General features: G+C 44.5%; 1 protein-coding gene across 1 annotated transcript in view; it reads left to right on the top strand.

Annotated features, from left to right (window-relative positions):
- The window catches only part of LOC117349938 (NADH dehydrogenase [ubiquinone] 1 beta subcomplex subunit 11, mitochondrial-like), a 120636-nt gene that overhangs the window by 22243 nt on the left and 73463 nt on the right, over positions 1–24930 (top strand). The window contains exon 2 of the mRNA XM_033923707.1: positions 1225–1355. Coding sequence (XP_033779598.1) covers positions 1225–1355 — 131 coding nt within the window. The remainder of the gene's footprint in view (positions 1–1224; positions 1356–24930) is intronic.

The raw sequence follows: 24930 nt of genomic DNA, 5'->3' as shown, positions 1-24930 counted from the left end.
GTACTTTGCTGTCCTTTACCTATTTCTTATGTAACCTTTCACCTCTCGCAATCTGTAATTCGCTGATTGTCCAGCCTTCTTCAGTGTAAACCGTCTAGAAGTCTTTCGACTATGGCGGTATAGAAAAATAAAGTTATTATTAAAATTAAACATGATCAAGACTGAATTCATCTTTTCTCCTAAACCCTCTTTGCCCCTTCCTTTGTCCTCTCTGAGCATGCTGCCAAGACCCTCATTCACACTCTCATCACTTCTAGCCTGGACTACTGCAACTTGTTTCTCACAGGTCTTCCGTTAAGTCATTTCTCTCCCCTTCAATCTGTTCAGAATTCTGCTACATGTCTCGTATTTTGCCATTGTCATTATGCTCACGTTACCCTCTCCTCAAGTTGCTTCACTGGCTCCCTTTTTGGTCCTCAAGTTGCTTCACTGGCTCCCCTTTTGGTTCCGCATACAGTTCAAAATTCCTCTTATTGACTTACAAATGCATTCACTCTGCAGTTCCTCAGTATCTCTCTTCTCTTATCTCTCCCTATACTCCGCCCCGAGAACTCTGTTCGGGCTTGTCTCTCTTGGTAGTACCCTTCTCCTCTGTGGCTAACTCCCAGCTCTGTCCCTTCTGCCTTGCTGCACCGTATGCCTGGAACAACCTATCTGACTTGGTACATTGGGCTCTGTCTCTGGAGATATTTAAATCCAGGCTGAAGGCCCACATTTTTAAAGCTGTGTTCAGGTCCTAACCCAATCAACTTGTAAAGCACCCATTTCTGCTGGTCATTCCCTCCATAGTCCCCCCACCCTCTCCATCTCATCATTCCCCTTCTACTGTGCCGAGCTCCATCTTTATGGAGAGGATGCAGTATATAAACTTAAGGTTTAGTTTAGTTTACCTGATCAGCATATATAGATTCACCCTTTTGTCTGTCATATATAGATTCACCCTTGTATCTGTCATAATTAGATTGAAAGCTTTATTGGGCAGGGACTGTCTCTTGTGTGTTTAATGTACAGCTCTGCGTGTATCTGGTAGCACTATAGCAATAATAAATTGTTGTCTTTTTGTTGTTGTTTAAAGTTTATGAAGAGTTTGTATGATATGCTGGTACGTTCCTGAGCCTTTTCACTTGTTCTTTGTCTGATACATATTCTGAACCTCATTTCCTGATGGGACTAATCTTACTGATTTTTTTTTTCTCTCTCTTCCTCTCCATTTGTCCACTCTAGAATCCAGACTTCCACGGTTTTAGTAAAGACCCGATAGTCGACTTATGGAATATGAGGTTGGCCTTCTTCTTTAGCATCTCTGTTTGCATTGTCTTGGGTTCAACCTTTGTCCATTATCTACCAGACCAAGGGTAAGAGCCATAAAATATATCCTTCATCTTAACCCCTGTGGTTAGTGTGCATTAACTGACATTGTGCTGATGGTGGTGCCAGAGTCTTCTCTTAGCTTATCTTCAGTTCATCACCCATATATAAATGAAGCATAGCTTACTGTTCATTCTGCACTGACCAGATGTCCATGAAGGTGAGTGGGATGGAGAAGAAGTTGCTGCTGTTGATGCATCTGCTACTAGTCTTGCCTGATTCACCAATTCACTTTGGTGAATTGAATTGATTCGTTTCACCCCAAAATCGGACTTGTCGATTCAGTTAACAGCTTCCCCCCCCCCCCCCCGGTGAGGCCTGACATACCTCCAGGGCCTCCTAAAGCAGCAGCAGCGGTAGTGATGGACGGATAAAAGACGTAGGCTCTGAACAGGCAGAGGGAAGCCCTGATGGGACAGGCCACAAACAAGCCTGTTCAGAGCCTACTTCTGCTGCTGCTGCTTTAGGAGGCCCTAGAGGTGTGTCAGGCTTCACCGGGGGTGGGGTGGGGTGTTGGTTGGGAAGTGCTGCACAGGGGTATGGGAAGGAGTACCGAATCAATTCAGCAGTCTGGATCGAATCGAAATTTATTTTCCTGAATTGGGCAGCACTATCTGCTAGTATGGGAAGATTGTGAGGAGGGGCAGCAACAACCAACCCCATATCCTTTATTGTTTTTATCTCATTTGGAATCAGCCTGTGTTGGCCTATTAAGCCATAGTCTTTCTTTCAGTGCCCACTCTTGTTTTTCCCCTTATTTTATTATTTTTAATATCCCTAACACAACTCTGTTGAAATAGCAGCAGACCTTGGCCAGAGGCAGTGATTCCCTCTGAACTCTGGTCAACTTTGACTTCCCAAGTCTGGCCATTAGGTGTCACTGTTACTCAGTGTCTACTGTTACCTCCCCCATCCCAGGAGCTCTTGAATGCTACTGCAGCATCTCCAGTCCCAGCCTGCCCTGGGACCAGAAGACCTGATCTGGAAATCAAGTTGCTTGTCTGGTGACTGTAGCAACCCAGCCTTAACCCATGCTCTTTCTCTTTATGATGCAATTATAAATTAATCTGTTTCTCCGAGTCTGTAATTAGCAGGCTGAACAGATGGCAGGTGGCTGAGCCAACAGCACTGCACTGCTTATAATAGCACATTCACGCTGGCAGACAGTGATTAAATATAGCTCTGTGGGTGCTGTTGGGGGTCATCTTCTGACAGAGGAAAGGAGGGGGCATCTTAAAGTCAAGTCAGGTAGTTGTCATTTACATGGTAGATCTGCTTGCAGCCCCATTGGCTGCCTGTTTTGGAGCAGCTTCCACAGTACGATATTTGTGCTTTAGGGCAGTGCTTCTCAACCTAGTCCTTGGAACACTGCCTGCCAATTGGGGCTTCAGGATACCCACAATGAATATGCGTGAGATAGATTTGCATGCGCTGCCTCCTTGGAATACAGATTTATCTCATACTTATTCATTGTGGATATCCTGAAAATCCAACTGGCTGGCTGTGTTCCAAGGACTGGGTTGAAAATCACTTCTCTAGGCGAATCGGCTTGTGCTGCCTAAAGGAGTGGGTGGGGGGGCTTATTGTATCTTTATTGGGGACAGTTTGAGTCAAGCCTGGGAACTGAAGTGCGTTTGCACAAAATCTGGGTCTACGCATTCTTAGATGCTATTCTTGAAGGAGAAGCAGCTGTTTCTCTCCCTGCCTGAGTGATACTCTTTACCTGGGATGATACAGAACGAATGATATATCCAGTCTGGGAAGCAGAGACTTCATTCAATCTGTGGTGGTTTCTTTATACTAACTTAGAGCTTTCATCGTGCTGGACATCCTTCTGTTCTTCTCACCTAACTTATCATGGAACTATAGTGCGTAACTTTCCTACTTACTACTTCCCCTGGATCAGAGCTGTGAGATGCAGGCACCCCATTCCTATCCTGCTCTCCACCACTCTGATGGTGCTAAAGATACTTGTGGTGCAGTGCATTTCTCCAGCAGGGGGGTTGGAGACGTCTGAATCATGAGTTGCCTTCAAGGGGGAGGCAGCAGAAGGAGCCCCTTGACTTTACAGTAAATTGACCCTCCTCTGCCTCTGATCAGTAGGTAAAATAGATTGTGGGACCTCTGAGTTTCACAGTTCTGAGGTCATGACTGGAGACAAAAGTGAAGTACAGCAGGAAAAGGTTAAGTAACTTGCTCTGTGCCATAGGGTACATTTGTGACAGCAGAGGGAACCAAACTTCAATGTGAAGGTTTCATAGCTTCTGTCTTAAAAGTTGCAAGATCAGTCAGAGCATGAGCAAGTTGTAAAAGATCACAACCATATAGCAGATTCAGGTAAGCTCCCAGGTAAAATACAGGCTATAAATTATTCTTGCTGCTCATTGGACAGCTGCCCACCTCCCATTAACTACAGTGCACCATGATCTTCAGCAACAGTGAAAGGGATGGGAGAAACCTACATATAAAGGGCACATACATACGAGTAAGGTCTTAGTGTTTAGTATAGTATGTGGTGATATTTCAAGGACTGAGAGAAAGAAGAAGGGGGCTGGGAAAGAACATAAGAATTGCCGCTGCTGGATCAGACCAGTGGTCCATCGTGCCCAGCAGTCCTCTCATGTGGCGGCCCTTAGGTCAAAGACCAGTACCCTACTTGAATCTAACCTTACCTGTGTACGTTCTGGTTCAGCAGGAACTTGTCTAACTTTGTCTTGAATCCCTGGAGGGTGTTTTCCCCTATAACAGTCTCCGGAAGAGCGTTCCAGATTTCTACCACTCTCTGGGTGAAGAAGAACTTCCTTACGTTTGTACGGAATCTATCCGCTTTTAACTTTAGAGAGTGCCCTCTCGTTCTCTCTACCTTGGAGAGGGTGAACAATCTCTCTTTCTCTACTAAGTCTATTTCCTTCATTCCTCTTCCCCTTTCAGCAATATATGCTTTTTCTGTCTAGTCCTCACACTTCCTTAACTGCTACTATTTGAGTTTTTGTCAGGTACTTGTGACTTGGATTGGCCTCTGTGAAGATGGGATACTAGCTAGATGAACCATTGGTCTGACCCAGTAAGGCTATTCTTATGTTCTTATCTGTTCAGAATAGGTTCATACTGTAACCTACCATTAACTTTCAGCCCTCTGGACAATGAGACGATTCTTTTGTTTTAAAGAGGCATTATAGCCAGTTTGGGTGGGGTTTGGCGAAGCTGCTGCTGTTGTCGTATACAGTATAGCACTCTGGGCTGAGGAAAATGAATTTTCCTAATTTTCCATTTCACCATGCAGATTATTGAAGTCACAGCTGTTGTCTTTTGTATATAGCTGTTTTTTCCTTGTTTAGTTCCCTATTTATTTCCTCTTCCTGATCTTCCTATTTTCTCCTCATAAGTTTATTTATCTTTTTTTGTTTAGTTGCAAATCTGTATTTGTTTCCACAGTTACATATAAGTACAGATAAATCACTAACAAACACTGCGGCACCACCAGTGACTGGAAAAAAAGAAACAGTACTGTATATGCTTCCCCATACAGTAAGTCAAAATAGTTTTAGGACTAAAAATGGTCAAAAATGTTGTCTCATGTATAAGTTGAGGCTGGATGCCACATTATACTCCCTTTCTCTCTCTCCTCCACTTACATCTCTAACATTGCAGCAGCCTCGTTTGTGGCACATACCTGTTGCACAAGATTATGCTGGGTGCTTGAAGGGTGTAAATTTTCTGGTGGGTGCCTTGTAATGACCTCATCAGAGTTCTAGGCAGTGTTAGCTCGCAGGACACTTATCCACCATTGGGCTGGAGATTCGACATCTACGGCAATACTGAGCAAGCTTCCCTTCAAAGGTCATATTCTGTTTGGCAAGGGGCTGGATGAGCTTACTAGAAGTATGGCAGGCCACCGCTCTTAAGCTCCCCCGGATGGCAAGCTTCAACATCCCTTGGGAAGGATTGCAATAATTTTTGTCTTTCATGCTGCTCAGAGAGATTCCCAGGAGTTCAGGCACCACTACATCTACTTCAGACCAAGAAGTCCCAATGACGCCAGAAGTCCGATGGTGCTTCCTCCAATTGAAGGCAGGTTGTTGGTGTTTTGCAGGAATGGGATCAGATCTCCTCGGACCAATAGTTGATGGACTTCTTTCCCCCAGGATTCAAATTATCTCTTCCTTCCAAAAAAGGGATTAAGGGAGTTAAGTTTTTCAGTCACTCTCTGATTTTTAAGCTATCTCAACTGTAGCATGACCTTCCACTTCTTTTAAGGAGTTCCAGCTCACTTCAACCTTTTTGTAAATCCTTAAAAACTACTTTATTTGCTAAACAATTTGAAAATTAACTTTACCAAACTTAGTCTTATTATTTTCTGGTTTTTTATTCGATAACTTAACTATTGTAAACCGAGTCGAGCTTTCCTTGAATGATGACTCGGTATATAAAGTCAAGTATTAGATTAGATTAGATTTGTGTCTGGATTCTCCAGTTGGAAAGCAGGAGAAGGAGTCCATGTTCCAAGCTACTCTCCAGCTTTTCTTGGTCATCCAAGCCGTAGAGCCAGTTCCCGAAAGTGAATTAGGCTCTGGCAGATAATTTTTATTTTTCCTTGTGCCAGAGTTAGGCTCAGAGATCTGGAAACCCTTCTTGGATCTCGGAGTTGGTGAATGCCTTTCTGTGGACTCTGCCCTTTCGCCTGGAGGTGGTACGGTCAGTCACCATAGTGGCTCGGGAGGACTTCCTTGCATCTCTGAATCTGACAGAGGCTTATCTTCATATCCTTATACTCCTGGGACCCTGGAAGTATCTGAGATTATCCCAGGACAAGCAGGCAGCCTATTCTCACATGTGGGTGACGTCATCCAAGGAGCCCGGATGCGGACAACCTTGCAAGCAGACTTGCTTGAAGAAACTCAGAAGTTTCGATTCTACCACACTGCACATGCTGAATGCCTTCTCGCCCAGCACAGGGTGCGTCCCTATAGTTCTCAGTTTTCTGCGGAACCGAGAAGTCCGTCTTTGACGCTCTGCGTGGCTCGTGTTTTTATTTTTCTTATTACAGTGTCGCTGTGCTTTTCTTTCGGTCATTGTTCAAAAAAAAGTTACATTTTTTTGTTGAGTGACTGACGGGGCCTGTCGCACGCCCTCAGCCTGCGGGCTTCGACTTTGCGGCAGCTATCTTTCCTTCTATGTTCCGGCCAGACACAGAAATCCTTCTATATCCTGGCCAGTGCCAGCGTGCGATCTCCCTCACTGACCCACACCGTTAGTGCCTTCAGTGTCTGGGGCCTGACCATTGCCCGGAATCGTGCGTTTGCTGTGCTACTCTTCAATCTCGAGCCCTCAAACGTCGTCGAGTTCAAGTGGAGATTTTCGGTATGGAAACCCCTGCTACACCCTCGACCTCCGATTCGGTCAGGCCTGCTATGGGGTGTCCTCCAGCCTCCACGACTTCGACCTCGACTCTCATCAAACCTTCCTCGTTTGGAACTCCTCGACTTCAAGTAAATTTGCCAAATCTCCTTCTAAGCTTCCCTCAGGTCAGATATCTCAACAGACAGTTCCAGCAGTGGTCCTCAAGCTACCTAAAAATCATTCCTCCAAGTCAAAGCATTCATCCTCGGAGCCTTTAGCCTCAGCAAGTGGTCCAGTTTCAGACTCGGATCCACAATTGCAGGCTACCATCCAGACCATTTTAGAGCAGGAATTTGTTTATAGTCCTGCCTCAACTCGACTCTATGCAAGGAGTCGAGTCTTTGCGAGTGTCTGGTCTGGAATCTTCACACTCTATGCAAAGAGTCCAGTCTTTGTGAGTGTCTCATCTGGAATCCTCACACTCCATACAAGGAGCCGAGTCTTTGAGAGTGCTTTGAGATTCCTCGATCCAAACCATTGAGTCTATGGGACTTCGATCTACAGCTTCCAGCCCTATATCTTCACATAAGGCATTGTCCATTTCGAGGCATAGGGCAAAGTCTCCTCGACCTCGCACGAGACTTGCTTCCAAGCAGCACTCTCATCGCCGGTCGAGGCCCTCATCAAGGTGCAGGACCTCCTCCAGAGAGAAGCCTTCCTCGTTCAGGCCTTCCAGCTCTTCGAGGCCTCCAACTCCTTGATCCAGAACACCAATAGCAGAACCTGAGGGCTCCGCTTCTCCCAGTGCCTCATCCCAGTCTGCTTATTCGCTGGGCTATCAATACTCCAGGGAGGCTTTGCTTTTGTTTTCCACTCGAGGTGCCTCGAGGCTATCCTCTTGTGGATCAATTGTCCTTTTCCTACTTCCTCCGTCAAATGGCTGAGGACCTGGATGTTAAATTGGACGCTGGTTCTAAGTACTCTAAGGAGTATTTAGAGCAAATGAGTATACCTCTGCCTCCTGTGGAGTCTCTCAAACTCCCTCTTAACAGGTTTCTGTCTCAAACTTTCAAACGAAACCTGGAGACTCCTTATGCCATCCCTGCTGTTCCAGGCAAGTTGGAATCGAGGCAAGGGCTTTGAGAATTCCCAACTATCTCATCAGTCCCTTCTTGTGGAATCTTCCTTAAAGAGGAGTCATCCTTCCAGGGTCTATGCTATCGTACCTCCTGGCAGAGAAGGCAGGACCATGGACAAGTTTGGCTGTCGTCTTTATCAAAATTCGATGATGGCCTCCAGGGTTTTAAATTACAATTTTATCTTTACTACTTATTTCGAGTACAGTAGTACCTCGGTTTACGAGTGCACCGGTTTGCGAGTGTTTTGCAAGACGAGCAAAACATTTGCAAACTTGGTGCCTCGTAAACCGAGCTTGCTTCACTGTATGAGAGCCCCCCCCCCGCGATCCTGCATCCCTCCCCCCACCGTGATCCTACATCCCCCTCCCCCCGAGCATGGCAATGACATCCCTTACCCCGACTGGGCACCAGTGCCGGTGCCCTAAGATCCTCCCTCTTCTGGCGCAGCCTAGGCTGGGCGGTGCGTCGGAGATCCTCCCTCTTCTGGGCTGGGCTGGGCTGGGCTGGACCAATCGCTGCTGCTGAGTTGCCGAAGAGAGCCGCGGAGCAGGGGGTGTGGCCGGAAGCAGGTAGAAGGGAGAGGGCCAGATAGGAAGGCTGCTGGAAGAGGTAGAAGTTCGGAGCATGACACCGACCCAGGCCAAGATGATTTCTTTTTCAGGCTGCTGCTGCCGCTGCCATGCCCCCCCCCCCCCCCCCCGAAATGACAAAAAACAGTCTACAGTGGATGCCCTGCGTCGGCGTCTTTGACATCGGGGAGAGGAAGATTGATAGGCTCGATAGATTGGGACGGCAACACGAGTCTATCACGGAGCCCGGGATGGGCTCTGCGATCGACTCACATTGCCTTCCTGAGCTACCGGTCAATCGCGATCGACGTATTGGGCACCCCTGATCTACACTTTTGGCATAAAAAAATGATAAAAATACTCAAAAAGAGGATTAAAAATTGAGAAAACCTTTATTGCAAGTCTTCAACTTTTTGTCACTGATAATCCAAAATTAATTACATTTCCAAAACCTGTCTTAAAACCTACAGTAAGCTCAACAAGGCCTACAGCACCCAATCGCAGCAGATTAGCTAATGTGAAAAATCCGGATATATAGCCATAAAGGGCAGTAATTGTACAACCCTTTTCATTGAAATTTTGGACACTGTCTTGGGCCTATGTATGTATTTAGTAGAGGTGAGAGAATAACTGTATTCATTAAGTGTTGTCACACTGGGACAGTGTGAAGGTTCATTAAGCTCGGTATCCTGTTTCCAACAGTGGCCAATCCAGGGCACAGGTACCTGGCAAGATCCCAAAGAGTAAAACAGATTTTATGCTGTTTATCCTAGAAATAAGTAATAGATTTTTCCAAGTCCATTTTAATAATGACTTATGGGTTTTGTTTTTATGAAATTACCCAAACCTTTTTTTAAACCCTGCTAACTACTTTCACCTTATTCTCTGGCAAATTTCAGAGTTTAATTGAACGCAGAGTGAAGAAATATTTTCGCCTATTTGTTTTAAATGTACTATTTAATAGCTTCATTGCATGCTCCTTAGTCCTTGTATTTTTAAAAGAAGTAAACAAGCAATTCACATCTGACCGTTACATTCCACTCAATATTTTTTAGACTTCTATCATAAATCCCCTCAGCCAACTCTTCTCCTTGGGCATACTGTTTTTCTTATTTTAGACTCCTCTGAAGGCTACTTTGGCTATCACATCTATTTTGAATATTATTTTCACCAGTAGTGGAAGGTTGTCAAATTAATGAATGACTGTGGACTGTTCTGAGGGCCTTGACCACAAGTTTAGTTGCTACAATGTCACTGTTTGCAGTAACTTGGTCACTAGCTTAGTCAACACAAGCAACCTTGGCTATACTTTCGGATCACGGTTCCAACTCTGAGCAGGTTATATGTATGGCCACGTAAGATGCCGTCTTTTGGTGACTATTCTTAGAGAACTGAATGACTCACTTTCTGGAGCTACAAAATGTCTTTTACTATCAGCTGGCACCAAGACTAAATCTGGACTCGGCAATGCTTTCATCCATCCTCTGGGTGTTCTGTAATTCTGATTGATATTATTTTGGGTTCTGTTGGGAAGATAATGTGATACATGAGTGTGACTGACTACAGATAATTGCTGGGACAGTACAAAAAGTGACTGGGCCCATTTTATCCATCAAAACCTGTCCTATTGATGTGCTACACTTGTGAATTTTAAGTTTTCTAGGGTATACATTATATATTTATTAGAATTACAAATTATAGTTCAAGTAATCCACTTGAATAAAAAAAAAGCATTAATCAAAGGAAAATATCTTATACCTTTGCAAAAATAAGAGCTATTCATCCTTTAGCCCTCAAGAAATAAAATGAGGAAATCTGGAAAAATCAAGAGGGATCTATATTACAGAACATCATAAAGCAAGGTAATTGGTGCTTCACTAACATGATAATTCCAAAGTTTCAAGTTTATTTAAAATGTCTTATACTGCCCAGTCAACCTTCTAGGCCAGGGGTGCCCAATAGGTCGATCGCGATCGACGGCTAGCTCGCCAAGGCAAAGTGAGTCGATCACCCAGGACTCACTTTGCCTTGGCGATCTATCGGGCCGATCAGTCTTCCTCTCCATGACGTCAATTCTGCCGTCGGAGAGGAAGTTCGAGCCAGCCAATCGCTGCCTGGCTGGGCGGAACTTCCTCTCCGACGTCAGAATTGACATCGGGGAGAGGAATGCTGGTCGGCCCAAAGCAGGGAGAGCATGGGGCGTCGTCGGCTTTGGGGCCTTTTATCCATTGGTGGCGGTTTGGGTCCTGTTCCCCGATGGCAGTGGCTTGGGGAAGGGCAGGGAGAAAGAAAGAAAGGGGGCAGGCAGGGAGACAGAAGGAAAGAAGAGAAACAGAAAAAAAGAAAGGGGGCATGAAGAGAGAAAGAAAGAAAGGTCAGGGAGAGAGGAAGAAAAAGTTGGGGGAGGGAATGAGGTGTGGAGGAGAGGAAGCATACAGGCTGAAAGAAAGATTGGATGCACAGTCAGAAGAAGAAAGTGCAACCAGAGACTCATGAAATCACCAGACAAGGTAGGAAAAATGATTTTATTTTAAATTTAGTGATCAAAATGTGTCTGAATTTATATCTGCTGTCTATATTTTATAATATGGTCTCCTTTTACTAAACCGCAATAGTGGTTTTTAGCGCAGGGAGACTATGAGCGTTGAGAGCAGCGCTGGGCATTCAGCGCAGCTCCCTGCGCTAAAAACTGCTATTGTGGTTTAGTAAAAAGGGAGGGGGGTGGGTATTTGTCTATTTTTGTATGGTTGTTACTGAGGTGACAGTGCATAGAGTCATCTGCTTTGACCTCTTTGAAAAAACCCCGGAATAGGAATGATAATTAACAATTCTATGTGTACAGTGTGCGTTGTGTTTTTTTTTTAATTTTATTGTTGGTAGATCATTTTGACTTGGTCATTTTAAAAGTAGCTCGCAAGTCAAAAAAGTGTGGGCACCCCTGGTGTAGATTATGTTGTGTAGATCAGTGAAACAAACTGCTGTTTTAAAATACATTTTGAATCATATTTTTTAGACAGAATATGAAAAAGGTACAAAGGTTTGAAGCCTTTTAAAATGGACCATAAGGGTCATCCATTGTATTATGACTTCCTCTCCCTCTCAGAGGCTATGAATGATCACTGAGAAACAGCCCCTGTGCCATATCTAGCTACCTCAAGAAGTGGGAATAGTCCCAGATCTCTCTGCATGGTGGTACATAAGCATGGCCACTGTGCCAGTCCAGATGCTAGGGTTCTTATTCAGAAGACCAGAAAGCCGATTAGCATCAAGTTCCTTCACTCTTCACTGAGGAAGAGACCTTCTCTATGTGTATTATCCACTGAGAAGAGGCAAAATAACAAAGATTCTCAAATTTGGTTTCCGGTCCTCTTGGATTTATGCATCGGAGAAGCAGTCAAGTTGAAGATATTTCAACCTTTAATATTGCAAAGCTAGGAGGAGTTGCTTTATTTCAGATTCTTGAGTCCTGAGGGCCTGAAGATTGAGAGCAAAGTGATAACCTGCTTTTGATTTCTCAATTTAATCAATTATTTCAGGCTTCTAAGAAGACATTCACCAGAAAGTCTTATAACTGTAAATGTATAAGGTTTATTTTGTGGTATAATGGCAAGGCTCATTTTCATACAAAATGTGCTTGAATACTTTCTGCATACCTCAGAGCCCAGGTTCAAACCCAATTCTGTCAGGGTAGACACCAGTCTAATTGGTGAATTCTATCAATATGCATTTCAGATAACTTTCTCTGCAAGTTTGCTTCATATGAAGCTACCCCCACATCTTTAGGCCTCAATATAGTGTTAGCACAACTGATGAAAGTCTCTCTTGAACCTCTGGACTTCTTTATGCTAAATTACTTGACTTGGATGGTTACACTTTCTGTGGTGGTCATCTCAGAATGCAGAGTTAAGAGAGGTCTACGCCCCAGTGATTTATCTGCTTTTCGCCAAGATTTATCATAACAGGATTAAGGTATAGGCATACTAGGGTGCTTTCTCATGTTCTATTCAGTGACTTCCAAGACATATTTTTGTTCTTCTAAATCAGCTTTTGGGAGATAGAATGGTGAAGGACTGGAGCCACTGCCTGCTGTGGTCTGTGTGCTCTCTTCCTACCCCCTGTATATTGTCCTTCAGTGAGCTGGTGTCACTGGTGAACAGTACTTCATATCTTCTGCTTTCCTCCTCAGCAGGTGTCACTGTACAAGGTTCCCATTTTGTAAAATGCTATGTTACAACGAGAGCCCAAAGCACTTGTTAGCCTTTTGATCCTGCCTTTACAGCGGTGCTTCCCAGTCTTTTTGAGGCTATGACCCTATGATTGCAGCCAAATTAAAATTGTGTGACCCCCTGTTGAGGTGCAGAATAATGATGAGCTTGTCTAGGTTGTGAACCTGTGTTTTTGTATATTGCTGTGTCAAATTGCCATATTAATCTATTGACTTTCCAGCAATTTTAGCAAGGCCTCATGGCAACAAAGGTGAACACCTTGCATCGCCAGAGAGCAGTTTCTTGTTGCCTGGCATGGTCCATCGTGACCTTTTTTTTGGCCTAAATAAGATTGGAATTGCTATTTCTTTTGCTTCAAATGCTTTAGCAAAGACAGGTTGTACATAATAACAATGAAGATATGTAATTAGTATTATTATCAGGAAAGGATAATCTCAGACAGGGAATAATAAGTAAACATAAATGTAATGACATTTCTACCAGGAGGATATTTCTAAGAGAATGCCAATGCAGGATGTTAACCGGCAATGGCATACATGAATATATTACATTTTCCCTTCGTGCTCTACCCTGTCTGCCGGTAGAGCATTGTATTAAATTTAAAATAATGTTGACTAGCATTTTGGGTTTTATGGAGTAACTTGGACTCTCCTGCTTATTTGAAGAGTTTCTTTTAGTGGTATTCCCTAGGTCTGACAATTACATTTTAAAAATACTGGCATGTTGTAAGTCCTTTCATTGAGAATTGTAGGATTGTTTAGAACTCTTTCCTCTGCCTTTTTAGTGACTACACCCCATTTATGAAATCAGCTGCTATTAAATATTAAGCTGAAATTTTACTTTAAAATTAAGGAAACAGTTTAAAAACACTCATTTGAATCTTTTTCATCATTTAGAGCACTGTTCTTCAACCGCCGGTCTGCAGGAAATTTCTGCCGGTCCGCGCATGTCCGGCAAGATCAAGTTGTCATTTCCAGCTGGTCGGTGCAGGGCCGGCGAGATCATGGAGAGCCTCCGACAATGGCTTTCTCCCCTCTCAGAAGCTCTCCTTACTTACTAGTGCAGCGATTCAGGAAGGCAGCCTTGGGGCTTTTGCTGAGTCGCGGCTGCCTCTGATAATGCAACTTCCTCTTTCCTCAGAGACGGCATGACCCATCAAAGGACCTGAGGCTGCCTTAGTGAATTGCTGCGCTGGCAAGTAAGGAGAGCTGCTGGGAGGGGAGAAAGTCACTGTTGAAGGCTAGGAAGCTGCTGGGCAAGGGAAAATAAAGGGACAGCTGCTATGGGACCTGGAGGGAAAGAGGAGAGATGCTGCTTGGAGGGGAGGAAGGGAAGAGAGTAGGAGGGAATGGAGAAGGAAACAGCTTGCAGGAAGATTAGAGGAGGGGAAGGGGAGAGACAGGCATGAGAAAGTAGAGAGATTAATGATGGGAAGGGGTCAGCAGAGAAATAAGCAGAGAGGGACAACGATGCTAGATCTGGTAAAGGAGAGAGAAAAATGAAGAGAACAGTGAAGCTGGAATGAATCATGTAAAAAGGAGAGAGGAGGCACAGACTGGATGGAAAGGGGAGAGGGGCATAGAAAGAAGACAGATACCATATGGAAGAGGGAAGGGGCAGATGCTGGATTGAAGAGACAGAGAGGGCAGACACTGGAAGGAAGAGAGTGAAAAGAAGATGAAAACAGAAACCAGAGATGACAAAAGGTAGAAAAAATAATTTTATTTCTATTTTGTGATTAGAATATATCAGATTTGAAATATATATCCTGCTAGAGCTGGTGTTAGACATATCTGGGGACTGCAAAGTCCAGGCAGTGGCTTAGGGCTCTCTCTGACCAGGGGGGCAGTTGCCCTAGTTGCACTTCCCTAATGCTATTCCTGTCATGTGTGACTGCAGTATTCTGTTAGCATGATATTTCTGTTTAGCATTCTGTAATAATTTGGCTTATTCAGTTTTCTTGATAGTAGAGGGGATATATGTGAAGGGGAGGGGAGACAGGGGTTTTGTTGATCCTTGCTCTGTATTATTTGTATTTATAAAATGACAATTGTACAGAATATTGTTTCTTTTTATACTTTAATAAAATACATTCAATATAAAATCATAACTGAGGCTTGTGCGGATGGGATCAGATGATTTACGGGGACCGAGCTCACAGAGATGGGGCGGAAACAGGGTTTTAAAATTTCATTCCTAGTAGTTTGCCGGTCCATAAAATAATTATTTTATTTCCTCCGGTCCATAGGTGTAAAAAGGCTGAAGAACACTGATTTATAGAGTAGCGTGCAAGTGGATTTAATTCTTTGTGTAGTTTTATTAGGTACTTATGTTTTATTGAAAACCTTAACCAGGCTTGTGATTACCATTTATACTCGAATATAAACTGAGATTTTTGGGCCATAAAAAGGGCCCAAAAATGAAGGTCTTGGTTTATATTTGGGTCAGCGCCCATCCAACCCCCTCCCAGACCTGTTGCAAGCCTCCCACAGGCCTGCTGTAAGCCTTGGTAGTTCTGCGGTGGGCTGGGACACGAGGGATCCTTCCTGCCTCCTGTGCTGGCCGACTGACACATCCCACCTCCCAGACTTTAAAAAAACAACAACCTACCTTTACAGCCCTGGTAAACCAGGTAGGAGCAATCATTCTACACTCCTGCCCTGTGCAGAGCCGCTATCTGAATGGCTGTCTCCTGTCCTAGTCCACCGCTGGACCACCAGGGTTTATGGCAGGCTCAGGGGAGGTTTGCAAGGCATCAGGGAATGGAGGGAAGGGGGTACAGGATGCAGAGCCAGATAGGGAAGGGAGGGACGAGGGCTGGATGCAAAGCTGGGCAGGGGAGTGAGGCAGGCTGGGTCCAGAGCTGGGCAAGGAGTGAGGGAGGTGGGTTGGGTCCAGAGCTGGGCAGGGCACTTGAATAAAAATCCCCAGTTTATATTTGAGGCAACCTTTTTTTCCGCCTTTTTTGGGAGAAAAAGGTCACCTCGGTTTAAATTTGGATCGGTTTATATTTGAGTATATACGGGTAATGAGTTTTGGTGTGAAACAATTTTTATTGATGATGATGAGAAACAACATGAAAGATATAAACAACCAACCAACCAGCAAAAAATGCGTACAAAACAAGAATACCGTTGCAGAAAAGAGAAAACAATCATCATCAAGTGCATTTAGAATATTGGAAATCCCAAACCCACCCAACCTGAGTAGCCACAACCTAACCAAAGCGAAAGTAACTATACCAGGGCTCTGGGCTCTTATGGGCCCCAGAAGACACTTCATAAGAACCCCCCACTAATTGAAATTCTTCCAAAATCCCTAAATGTAACTGACAACCCAAACAATTACAAAGAACTAAAAAAAAAAAACACACCAGGAAGAACAGCTGGGAGGCTACTAGTAATGGTAAATCTATCCCAGGGTCGCTAACCCTCCCCTGCCCAGGAATAGTTCAGACCTTCAAGGCTTAAGGTTTTAGGAGATAAGGAATATATTTAAGGACCCCAAACTTGAAGGAAAAACTTGGACTGGCGAAAAGAAGCATAAGGGCATGCTTTCAAGAAGCATAAGAGCATGCAAACGGTTGCGCCAAGCCCAATAATACGGGGAATGAGCTGATGTCCATTCACTCAAAATAATTTTCTTAGCCACCATCCACGCTTTCTGAAGAAAAGCCTCCCAGAACTAGCAGGCAGTCGAAAGGCCTCGTATTTATCCAAGAGAAATTCCGCCAGAGTAAAAGTTATAGAATGGCCCAGCAGATGCTCCAAGTACTGGACTACCCGCCTCCAAAAGGTCTTAATTACCGGACAGCTCCAAAAAGCATGAAAAAAGGACTTGGAATATTTTTCACATTGTGACGTGGACTTAATTTCATATATTTTGCTTCTCATTGTTGCTTGCATGCACAGCAGTTCTGGCCAAAGTGTTCTCCAGGGACTTTATAAGGGTTAGAGATTTAACTCCAGCCCCCACTAATGCTCATTTTTATTGTTTCTTGTTTTTTAAGTTTAAAAAGCACCAAAAAAATGGTACCACCTGCACAAGTTATTTCCCCATTTTGTTGACGAGAAGAATGCCGGGCAAGGTGAACAAATAGAAACATAGAAGGCAAATAAAGGTCAAATGGCCCATCTGCAGCATCCACTATCTTCAAGAATAGGGATGGAGGAGTGGTAGACCCTGGTCAATTTTCAGAGGGTTGTGTTCATGAGGAGCTATCTAAAATAAAAGTAGACAAAGCGATGGGGCCAAATGGTGTACGTCCGAGGGTGCTGAACTTAGGGAAGTTCTGGTGGCTTCGCTTACTGACCTTTTCAATGAGTCTCTAGAGTGGTACCCGAGGACTGGAGAAAGGCGGATGTGGTCCCTCTCCACAAAAGTGAAAGTTAGGAAGAAGTAGGGAATTACAGGCTGGTAAGTCTAACTTCTATGGTAAGCAAATTAACGGAAACACTTTTAAAACAGAGAATGGTGAAATTTCTGGAATCCTGTGGAATACAGGACCGGAGGCAACATGGATTCACTTGAGGTAGATTTTGTCAGACAAATATGATCAATTTCTTTGACAGAGTGACCAGAAAATTGGATAGAGGGAGTGCGCTAGATGTGATGTTTTTAGATTTTAGCAAAGCCTTTTGACAGTGTTTCACACGGACGTCTAATAAATAAACTGAGTGTTCTCAGGATGGGTCCCAAAGTAAACGGTGACGAAGGGAGGAGAAGTCTGTCTGTGAAGGCCAAAATAGCAGGGTCTTCAACGGGCTGGGTCAAGAACTGGTTGAGTGGAAGGCAACAGTGTAGTGATCCATTGAGATCGCTCTGAGGAAAGGGATGTTACCAGTGGTGTACCTCAAGGTTCTGTTCTTGAGTCTATTCTTTTTAACATTTTTATACTTATATTTATATTTTTATATTATATTTTATATTTATATTTTACATTTGCTGCAGGGCTGTCAGGTAAGATTTGCCTCTTTGCAGATGATACCAAAATCTGCAATAGAGTAGACACCCAGGATGGTGTGAATAACATGAAGAAAGACCTAGTGAAGCTTGAAGAATGGTCTGAAATTTGGCAGCTAAAATTTAATGCTAAGAAATGCAAGGTCATGCATGTGGGTTGCCAAAACACACAAGAATGGTACAGTTTAGGGGATGAAGAACTTATGTGCATGACAGAAGAGTAGGACTTGGATGTGATTGTATGTGATGATCTTAAGGTGGCCAAATAGGTTGAAAAAGTGACCGTGAAAGCTAGAAGGATGCTAGGTTGTATAGGGAGAGATATGGCCAGTAGGAAAAAGTAGGTATTGATGCCCCTGTATAAGACTGGTGAGACCTCATTTAGAATATTGTGTACAATTCTGCAGGCCGCACCTTCAAAAAGATATATAAAAAGAATAGAGTCTGTCCAGAGGAAGGCAACTAAAATGGTGCGTGGTCTTCGTCATAAGGCGTATGGGGACAGACTTAAAGATCTCAATCTGTATACTTTGGAGGACAGGCAGGAGAGAGGAGATATGATAGACACGCTTAAATATCTACGTGATATAAATACACATGAGTCAAGTCTTTCATTTGAAAGGAAGCTCTGGAATGAGAGGGCAAAGGATGAAGTTAAGAGGTGATAGGCTCAGGAGTAATCAAACAAAATACTTTTTTATAGAAAGGGTGCTAGATGCGTGGAACAGACTCCCGGTAGAGGTGGTGGAGACAGAGACTGTGTCTGATTTCAAGAAAGCCTGGGATAGGCACGTGGGATCTCTTAGAGAGAGGAAGAGATAATGGTTACTGCAGATGGGCAGACTGGATGGGCCATCTGGCCTTTATCTACCATCATGGTTCTATATTTCTTCTCTCCCTAAGCGATCTCTTATGCCTGTCCCACACTTTCTTGAATTCAGACAGCCTTTGTTTCCACCACTTCTACAAGGAGACTATTCCATGCATCTACCAACATTTCTGTAAAAAAGACCATACAGCCTTACCCCAGAACTATAACTTGATTAGCAGTCATCTGAGGTTAAGATTTTCGAATCCTAGAGGTATTAAATATAGAAACAGTATACTTTATATCTTTTTCATATCTAACGGCAAAGTGGTGGAACTCTCTTTCAATACACTTAAGAACCATCCCTTCCTGTAACAGTTGTACATAATAACAATTAGATTTCTCCTGAGCCTATCGCCTCTTCATCCCATGCCCTCTCACTCTGGCATTTCCTTTCAGTTGAAAGAGACTCACCTTATGCATATTTATGCCATGTAGGTATTTAAATCATGTCTCCCCTCTCTCTCCTTTCCTCCAATGTATAAATATTGAGATCTGTGAGTCTGTCCTCATACACCTTATGATGAAGACCACTGATCATTTTAGTAGCCTTTCTCTGAGCCGACTCCATCCTGTTTACAATTCTCCAGAATTGTACACAATATTCCAAATGAGGTCTCACTAGAGTCTTATACTTGGCCATACCTCTTCCTATGTACTCTAGCCATCGCCATTGCCTTTTCAACCTGTTTGTCCACCTTTAAGATCATCACATACTATCACACTCAAGTCCCGCTCCTGTTTCGTGCATAAAAGTTCTTCACCCCCTAAACTGTACTGTTCCTGTGGGTTTTTGCAGCCCAAATGCATGACCTTGTATTTCTTTTAAATCTTAGCTGCCAAATTTAAGACCATTCCTCAAGCTTCACTAGATCCTTCCTCATGTTATTCACACCATCAGGGGTGTATAGTGCAGATTTTGGTATCAACCACAAAGAGGCAAATCTAACCTGACAGCCTTCAGCAGGGCGAACTGAGCTTCCCTCCTGCTCCAGCTTTCCTAAAAAGGTACCGAGGGTGGGGTGGGGGGATGGGGGTATCAGGGGATCTCCAGAGGCAGGAGGGAGTGGGGATCCCGCCTGCCTTTTTTATTTTTTTTTGGAGGGAGAGAAGTGGAGGGTTGGGGATGTTTGGTGGGATGCCTGGCACGGGGTGGGTCTTTGGTGACAAGAAGGACTGGGCATCCCTCCTGCCATTTTGCTGCCAGGGAAGGGTGGTCAGCATGGCAGAAGGGAGTGGGTATCCTGCCAATTTTCTTTTGTGGGGGGGGGGGGGTTGGCATGGCAGGAGGAAGTTGGCATTCCTCCAGCCATTTTCACTTGAGGGGGTGTGGTTCGTGGTGCCTGTTCATCGGGGAGAGCCGTCATCGGCATGGGTGGGTGCTTTTTTTCTTTTGTTTTTTTTTTTAAATGGACAGATATTGTACATATATAACACGCACAGCATCTTTGCCCATTAAAAGAAAAAAAAAAGTTTCCTGCCCCAAACAATTGAGTGGCAGGAGGCTGTTTTTGGGGTTTACCCTGCCTCTCAGCTGTTTGGGCTTTCCCTGCTGGCTCTGCGCATGTGTGAGAGTCGCTCTCACAGTGATCATTAGACAGTAGAGTTGGAGATTACGATAAACATCCGCATGAATCATTTGCATGCAAACTTTATAGTACATCAATAGCTCTTTCTGAATCGGCCAAAAAATTGACGTCAATTCTAACATCAGAGATGAAATTCCAGGCCAGCCAGGTCAGCAATTGACTGGTCCAGAACTTCCTCTCCAATGTCAGAATTAATGGCGGAGGTGAAGGCTTGTGGGTCTGGCGCTTGTACATGCCAGGCCTGGCTCGGGGAGGCAGGAAGAGCAAGATCGCAAAGGCAATTTGATCAACTCGGCGTTGCCTTTGCGATCTACTGGAACTGCTGCTCATATTTAGATGTACTCAATGTCTTCTCCAGAAATCTTTGGAAAAGTGTTCATGCAGATTCCATCCAATGAAGCTGCCACATCTGTGTGACTTTGAACTGCTGCTTTCAGAGAATGCCTATTAAAAGCAAGCAAAAAATGTATTACTTCAGTTTTTCCCTCCTCTACCTAATCTTTATCCCCTCAGCAGTTTATATGGCTCTGATTATTGTACCTACTGCTCTTCATATTCCTCAGCAGTTTCTATATCTGTTTATTGCCCCTGCTGTTGTGGAAATGGTGGCAGGAAATGAAGAGAAAAAATGAGTGTAACATTCAAAGCCTGTGCTCCTTTTAGATCTATTCATAGCTTTGCCGTCTGCCCCCTGCAGCTCAGAAAGACAGGCTCAGAATAAATGAGTGCAGAGGACACCACGGGAAGTCATTAAAGCCAGCCTTGTGCATGCAGAGGCCAGAGGCCTAGTGACTCTCGCACCCAAGGAGTCTGGCAGTGTTCAGCCGGTGCAGTGCCTCAGCCTTATCACACCAGGACTGGCTTCTGTAGTAGATTTTATTTGTATCCACGGTTTCCTGGCTTTGCCGTTGACTTTGTGCATGACTTTCTTCTCACTCCTCTTCCTTCTCTCTCATATATACCCTTGTGCTTTTCTCCCCCCTTTCTCTTTGTTTCACTCTTTTCTTTATTCCCTTTGTCTGTCTCTGACATGCTCCTGCATCCACCTTAGCACAATAATCCTCATATTGTTATGTGCCTACAGCTGTCTCTCTATAAAAGAAAATGTACTAATATGAAAAAAAAACACCAAAAAAACCCTGGCTGTAAAAAGCCTCCCATATCCCTGAACTAAGGGAATGCTTGACTTTATGCCTAGTTTTGATTTCTGACTGAACTTTCCCTCCCCCTGCCTCTTCTATGTCTCTTATGTACCCCATTCTTGAACATAAGAAGTTGCCTCCACTGGGTCAGACCGAGGTCCATCTCGCCCAGCGGTCTGCTCCCGCGGCGGCCCATCAGGTCTGCGACCTGTGAAGTGGTTTCTGACCACTTCTATAACCTACCTCAAGTTCTATCTGTACCCCTCTATCCTTTTATCCTCCAGGAACCTATCCAAACCCTTCTTGAATCCCTGTACAGAGTTCTGGCCTATCACTTCCTCCGGAAGCGCGTTTCATGTGTCTACCACCCTCTGCGTAAAAAAGAATTTTCTAGCATTTGTTCTAAACCTGTCCCCTTTCAATTTCTCCGAGTGACCCCTAGTGCTTGTGGCTCATCTCAGTTTGAAGAATCTGTCCTTATTTACTCTCTCTATGCCCTTAAGGATTTTGAAGGTTTCTATCATGTCCCCTCTAAGTCTCCTCTTCTCCAGGGAGAACAGCCCCAGCATTTTTAACCTTTCAGCGTATGGAAAATTTTCCATACCTTTTATCAGCTTAGTCGCCCTCCTCTGCACTCCCTCGAGTACCGCCATGTCCTTCTTGAGGTATGGTGACCAGTATTGAACACAGTACTCCAGGTGCGGGCGCACCATTGCGCGATACAGCGGCATGATGACTTCCTTCGTCCGGGTTGTGATACCCTTTTTGATGATGCCCAGCATTCTGTTTGCTTTCTTTGAGGCTGTCGCACATTGCGCCGATGGTTTCAGTGATGAGTCGACCATCACCCCCAGGTCCCTTTCAAGGTTACTCACCCCTAGCAGTGTTCCCCCCATTTTGTAGTTGAACATCGGGTTCTTTTTCCCTACATGCATGACCTTGCATTTCTTTACGTTAAAACTCATTTGCCACTTTTTTGCCCAGTCTTCCAGTCTCGTTAGGTCCCTTTGTAGGTCTTCGCAGTCTTCCGTGTTTCTAACCCTGCTGCAGAGTTTGGTGTCATCAGCAAATTTGATAACCTCACATTTTGTCCCCGTCTCCAGATCGTTAATAAATATATTGAATAGTAGAGGTCCCAGCACCGACCCCTGCGGAACTCCGCTCGTGACCCATTGCCAATCTGAATTGGCCCTTGACTCCAACCCTCTGTTTCCTGCCCGCTAGCCAGTGTTTGATCCATCGGTAGATATCCCCTTGCACCCCGTGGTTCCACAGTTTTTTAAGTAGCCGTTCGTGAGGTACCTTGTCGAAGGCTTTTTGGAAGTCAAGGTAAATGATGTCTATGGATTCACCCTTATCCATCTGACTGTTTATTCCCTCAAAGAAGTACAGCAAGTTCGTGAGGCACGACCTTCCCTTGCAGAAGCCATGCTGGCTCGCCTTCAGTTGTCCATTGTTTTCTATGTGTTCGCAGATTGTGTCCTTTACCATTGCTTCCATCATCTTTCCAGGAACCGAGGTCAAGCTCACAGGCCTGTAGTTTCCCGGGTCACCCCTTGATCCCTTCTTAAAGATGGGCGTGACATTTGCTATTTTCCAGTCCTCTGGGATCTCCCCAGTTTTTAGGGAGAGGTTACATATTTGGCGAAGTGTCTCTGCTATTTCGTTTCTCAGTTCTTTTAGTACCCTTGGGTGGATGCCGTCCGGGCCTGGTGATTTGTCGTTCTTTAGTCTGTCTATCTGTCTGAGGACATCCTCTTTGCTTACCTCTAGTTGTACCAGCCTTTCGTTGTGTTCTCCGTTTATAATCACCTCGGGTTCTGGGATATTGGATGTGTCCTCTCTGGTGAAGACCGATGAGAAGAATTTGTTTAACCTTTCAGCTATCTCTTTTTCCTCCTTTATCGCTCCTTTCCTGTCTCCGTCGTCCAGTGGTCCCACTTCCTCTCTGGCTGGTTGTTTCCCTTTCACATACCTGAAGAAGGGTTTGAAGTTTCTTGCTTCTCCTGCCAGTCTTTCCTCATATTCTCTCTTTGCCTTCCTGACCTCTCTATGACATTCTTTCTGGTGTCTTTTATGCTCTTCCTGGTTTTCCTTTGTTGGATCCTTTTTCCATTTCTTGAAGGATGATTTCTTGTCGCTTATCGCCTTTTTAACCGCAGATGTTATCCATGCTGGGTTTCTAGTTCGATTTTTTTTTGCACCCTTTCCTAAACCTTGGGACGCACAGGTCTTGTGCCTCGAGCACTATGCCTTTAAGCAGTGTCCAGGCTTCCTTTACGGTCTTCACCTTCCCTGAGTTGCTGCTGAGCTTTTTTCCTACCATTTTCCTCATGTCCTTGTAGTTTCCCTTTCTGAAGTTGAGTGCTGTCGTTTTGGTTCTTTTCACCTTTGATGTTCCCATGTTTAATTTGTACTGGATCATGTTGTGATCACTGTTCCCTAATGGTGCTATTACCACCACTTCCTTTACGGGTCCTTCTAGTCCGTTGAGGATTAGGTCTAGAGTGGCATCCCCTCGCGATGGTTCTGTGACCAGCTGCTCCATGAAACAGTCCCTTATCGCCTCTAGGAATTTAGTTTCTCTCGTGCAGTTTGAGTGCCCAATGTCCCAGTCTATTCCCGGATAGTTGAAATCCCCCATAACTACCACCCTTCCACTTTTGCACACCTGCCTCAGTTCAGCCTCCAGTTCCAGGTCGTTTGCTTCTGACTGTCCTGGTGGGCGATAGTACAATCCCAATTTGATGTCAGCTCCTTCCCCTCCTGTTAACTTAACCCATAGTGACTCCAGACTGTCTGCCCTTATTGTTGTTTCTGTTCTGGATGAAGGAATGGAGTCCTTTATATACAGTGCTATTCCTCCCCCCTTTTTGTGTGCTCTGTCCTTCCTGTAGAGTTTATACCCTGGAAGGGCCACATCCCATTTGTTGTCCTCTGTCCACCATGTCTCTGTGATTCCTATTATGTCTATGTCCTTATTTCCGGCTATAACTTCTAGCTCCCCCATTTTAGTCTTTAGGCTCCTAGCATTTGTATATAGGCAATTTAAGTCCCAGTTTGTTACCTTTTCTTTTGGATCTACTCTTGATTTGTTGCTCCTGCTGGTCTCCTCACGTGTTGCCTCCTGTGGTGTGTCTATCCCGTCCTCTGCCCGCTTTTTTGTTCTTTGATAGCCCTCTGGGTCCTGCTGTTTCCTCCTTGTCTTGCTCTTTATTTCTAGTTGCCTCTCGGGTCCCTGTGCTGCATCTTTGGGTTTATGTCCATAAAGTGTCCATTTTGTCTCTAGTCCACTATCGCCATTTCCTGTTTCAGTATCCTTGCTTGATACTGTGGTCCGATGTGTCTAGGTCAGATCGACTATCGGCTTTCCCCTTGTTATCAGTTTAAAGTCATGTCTATGCAGGTCTGGATGTTACGTGCCAGCATCCTCGTCCCAGCCGTGCTCAAATGCAGTCCGTCTCTCCTGTAGAGCTTGTTTTTCTCCAGGAAGGTTGACCAGTTCCGTACAAAGAGGAAACCTTCCTCGTCACACCATCGCCTCAGCCATCCATTTGTTGCTTGCAGCTCGGTCTGCCTCTTCGCATCTGCTCTTGGTACTGGCAGGATCTCTGAAAAGGCTATCCTCCCTGTTCTCAGCTTCAGCTTCCTCCCCAGGATCTTAAACTGCTCGGTCAGTGTTGTCATGTTGAAATTCCTTCTGCTGACGTCATTTGTTCCGACGTGG

The sequence above is a fragment of the Geotrypetes seraphini genome, chromosome 1, assembly GCF_902459505.1.
Source record: "Geotrypetes seraphini chromosome 1, aGeoSer1.1, whole genome shotgun sequence".
NCBI lineage: Eukaryota > Metazoa > Chordata > Amphibia > Gymnophiona > Dermophiidae > Geotrypetes > Geotrypetes seraphini.
The sequence above is the reverse complement of the archived record's forward strand: the minus strand, read 5'-3'. Positions and strand labels throughout refer to the sequence as shown.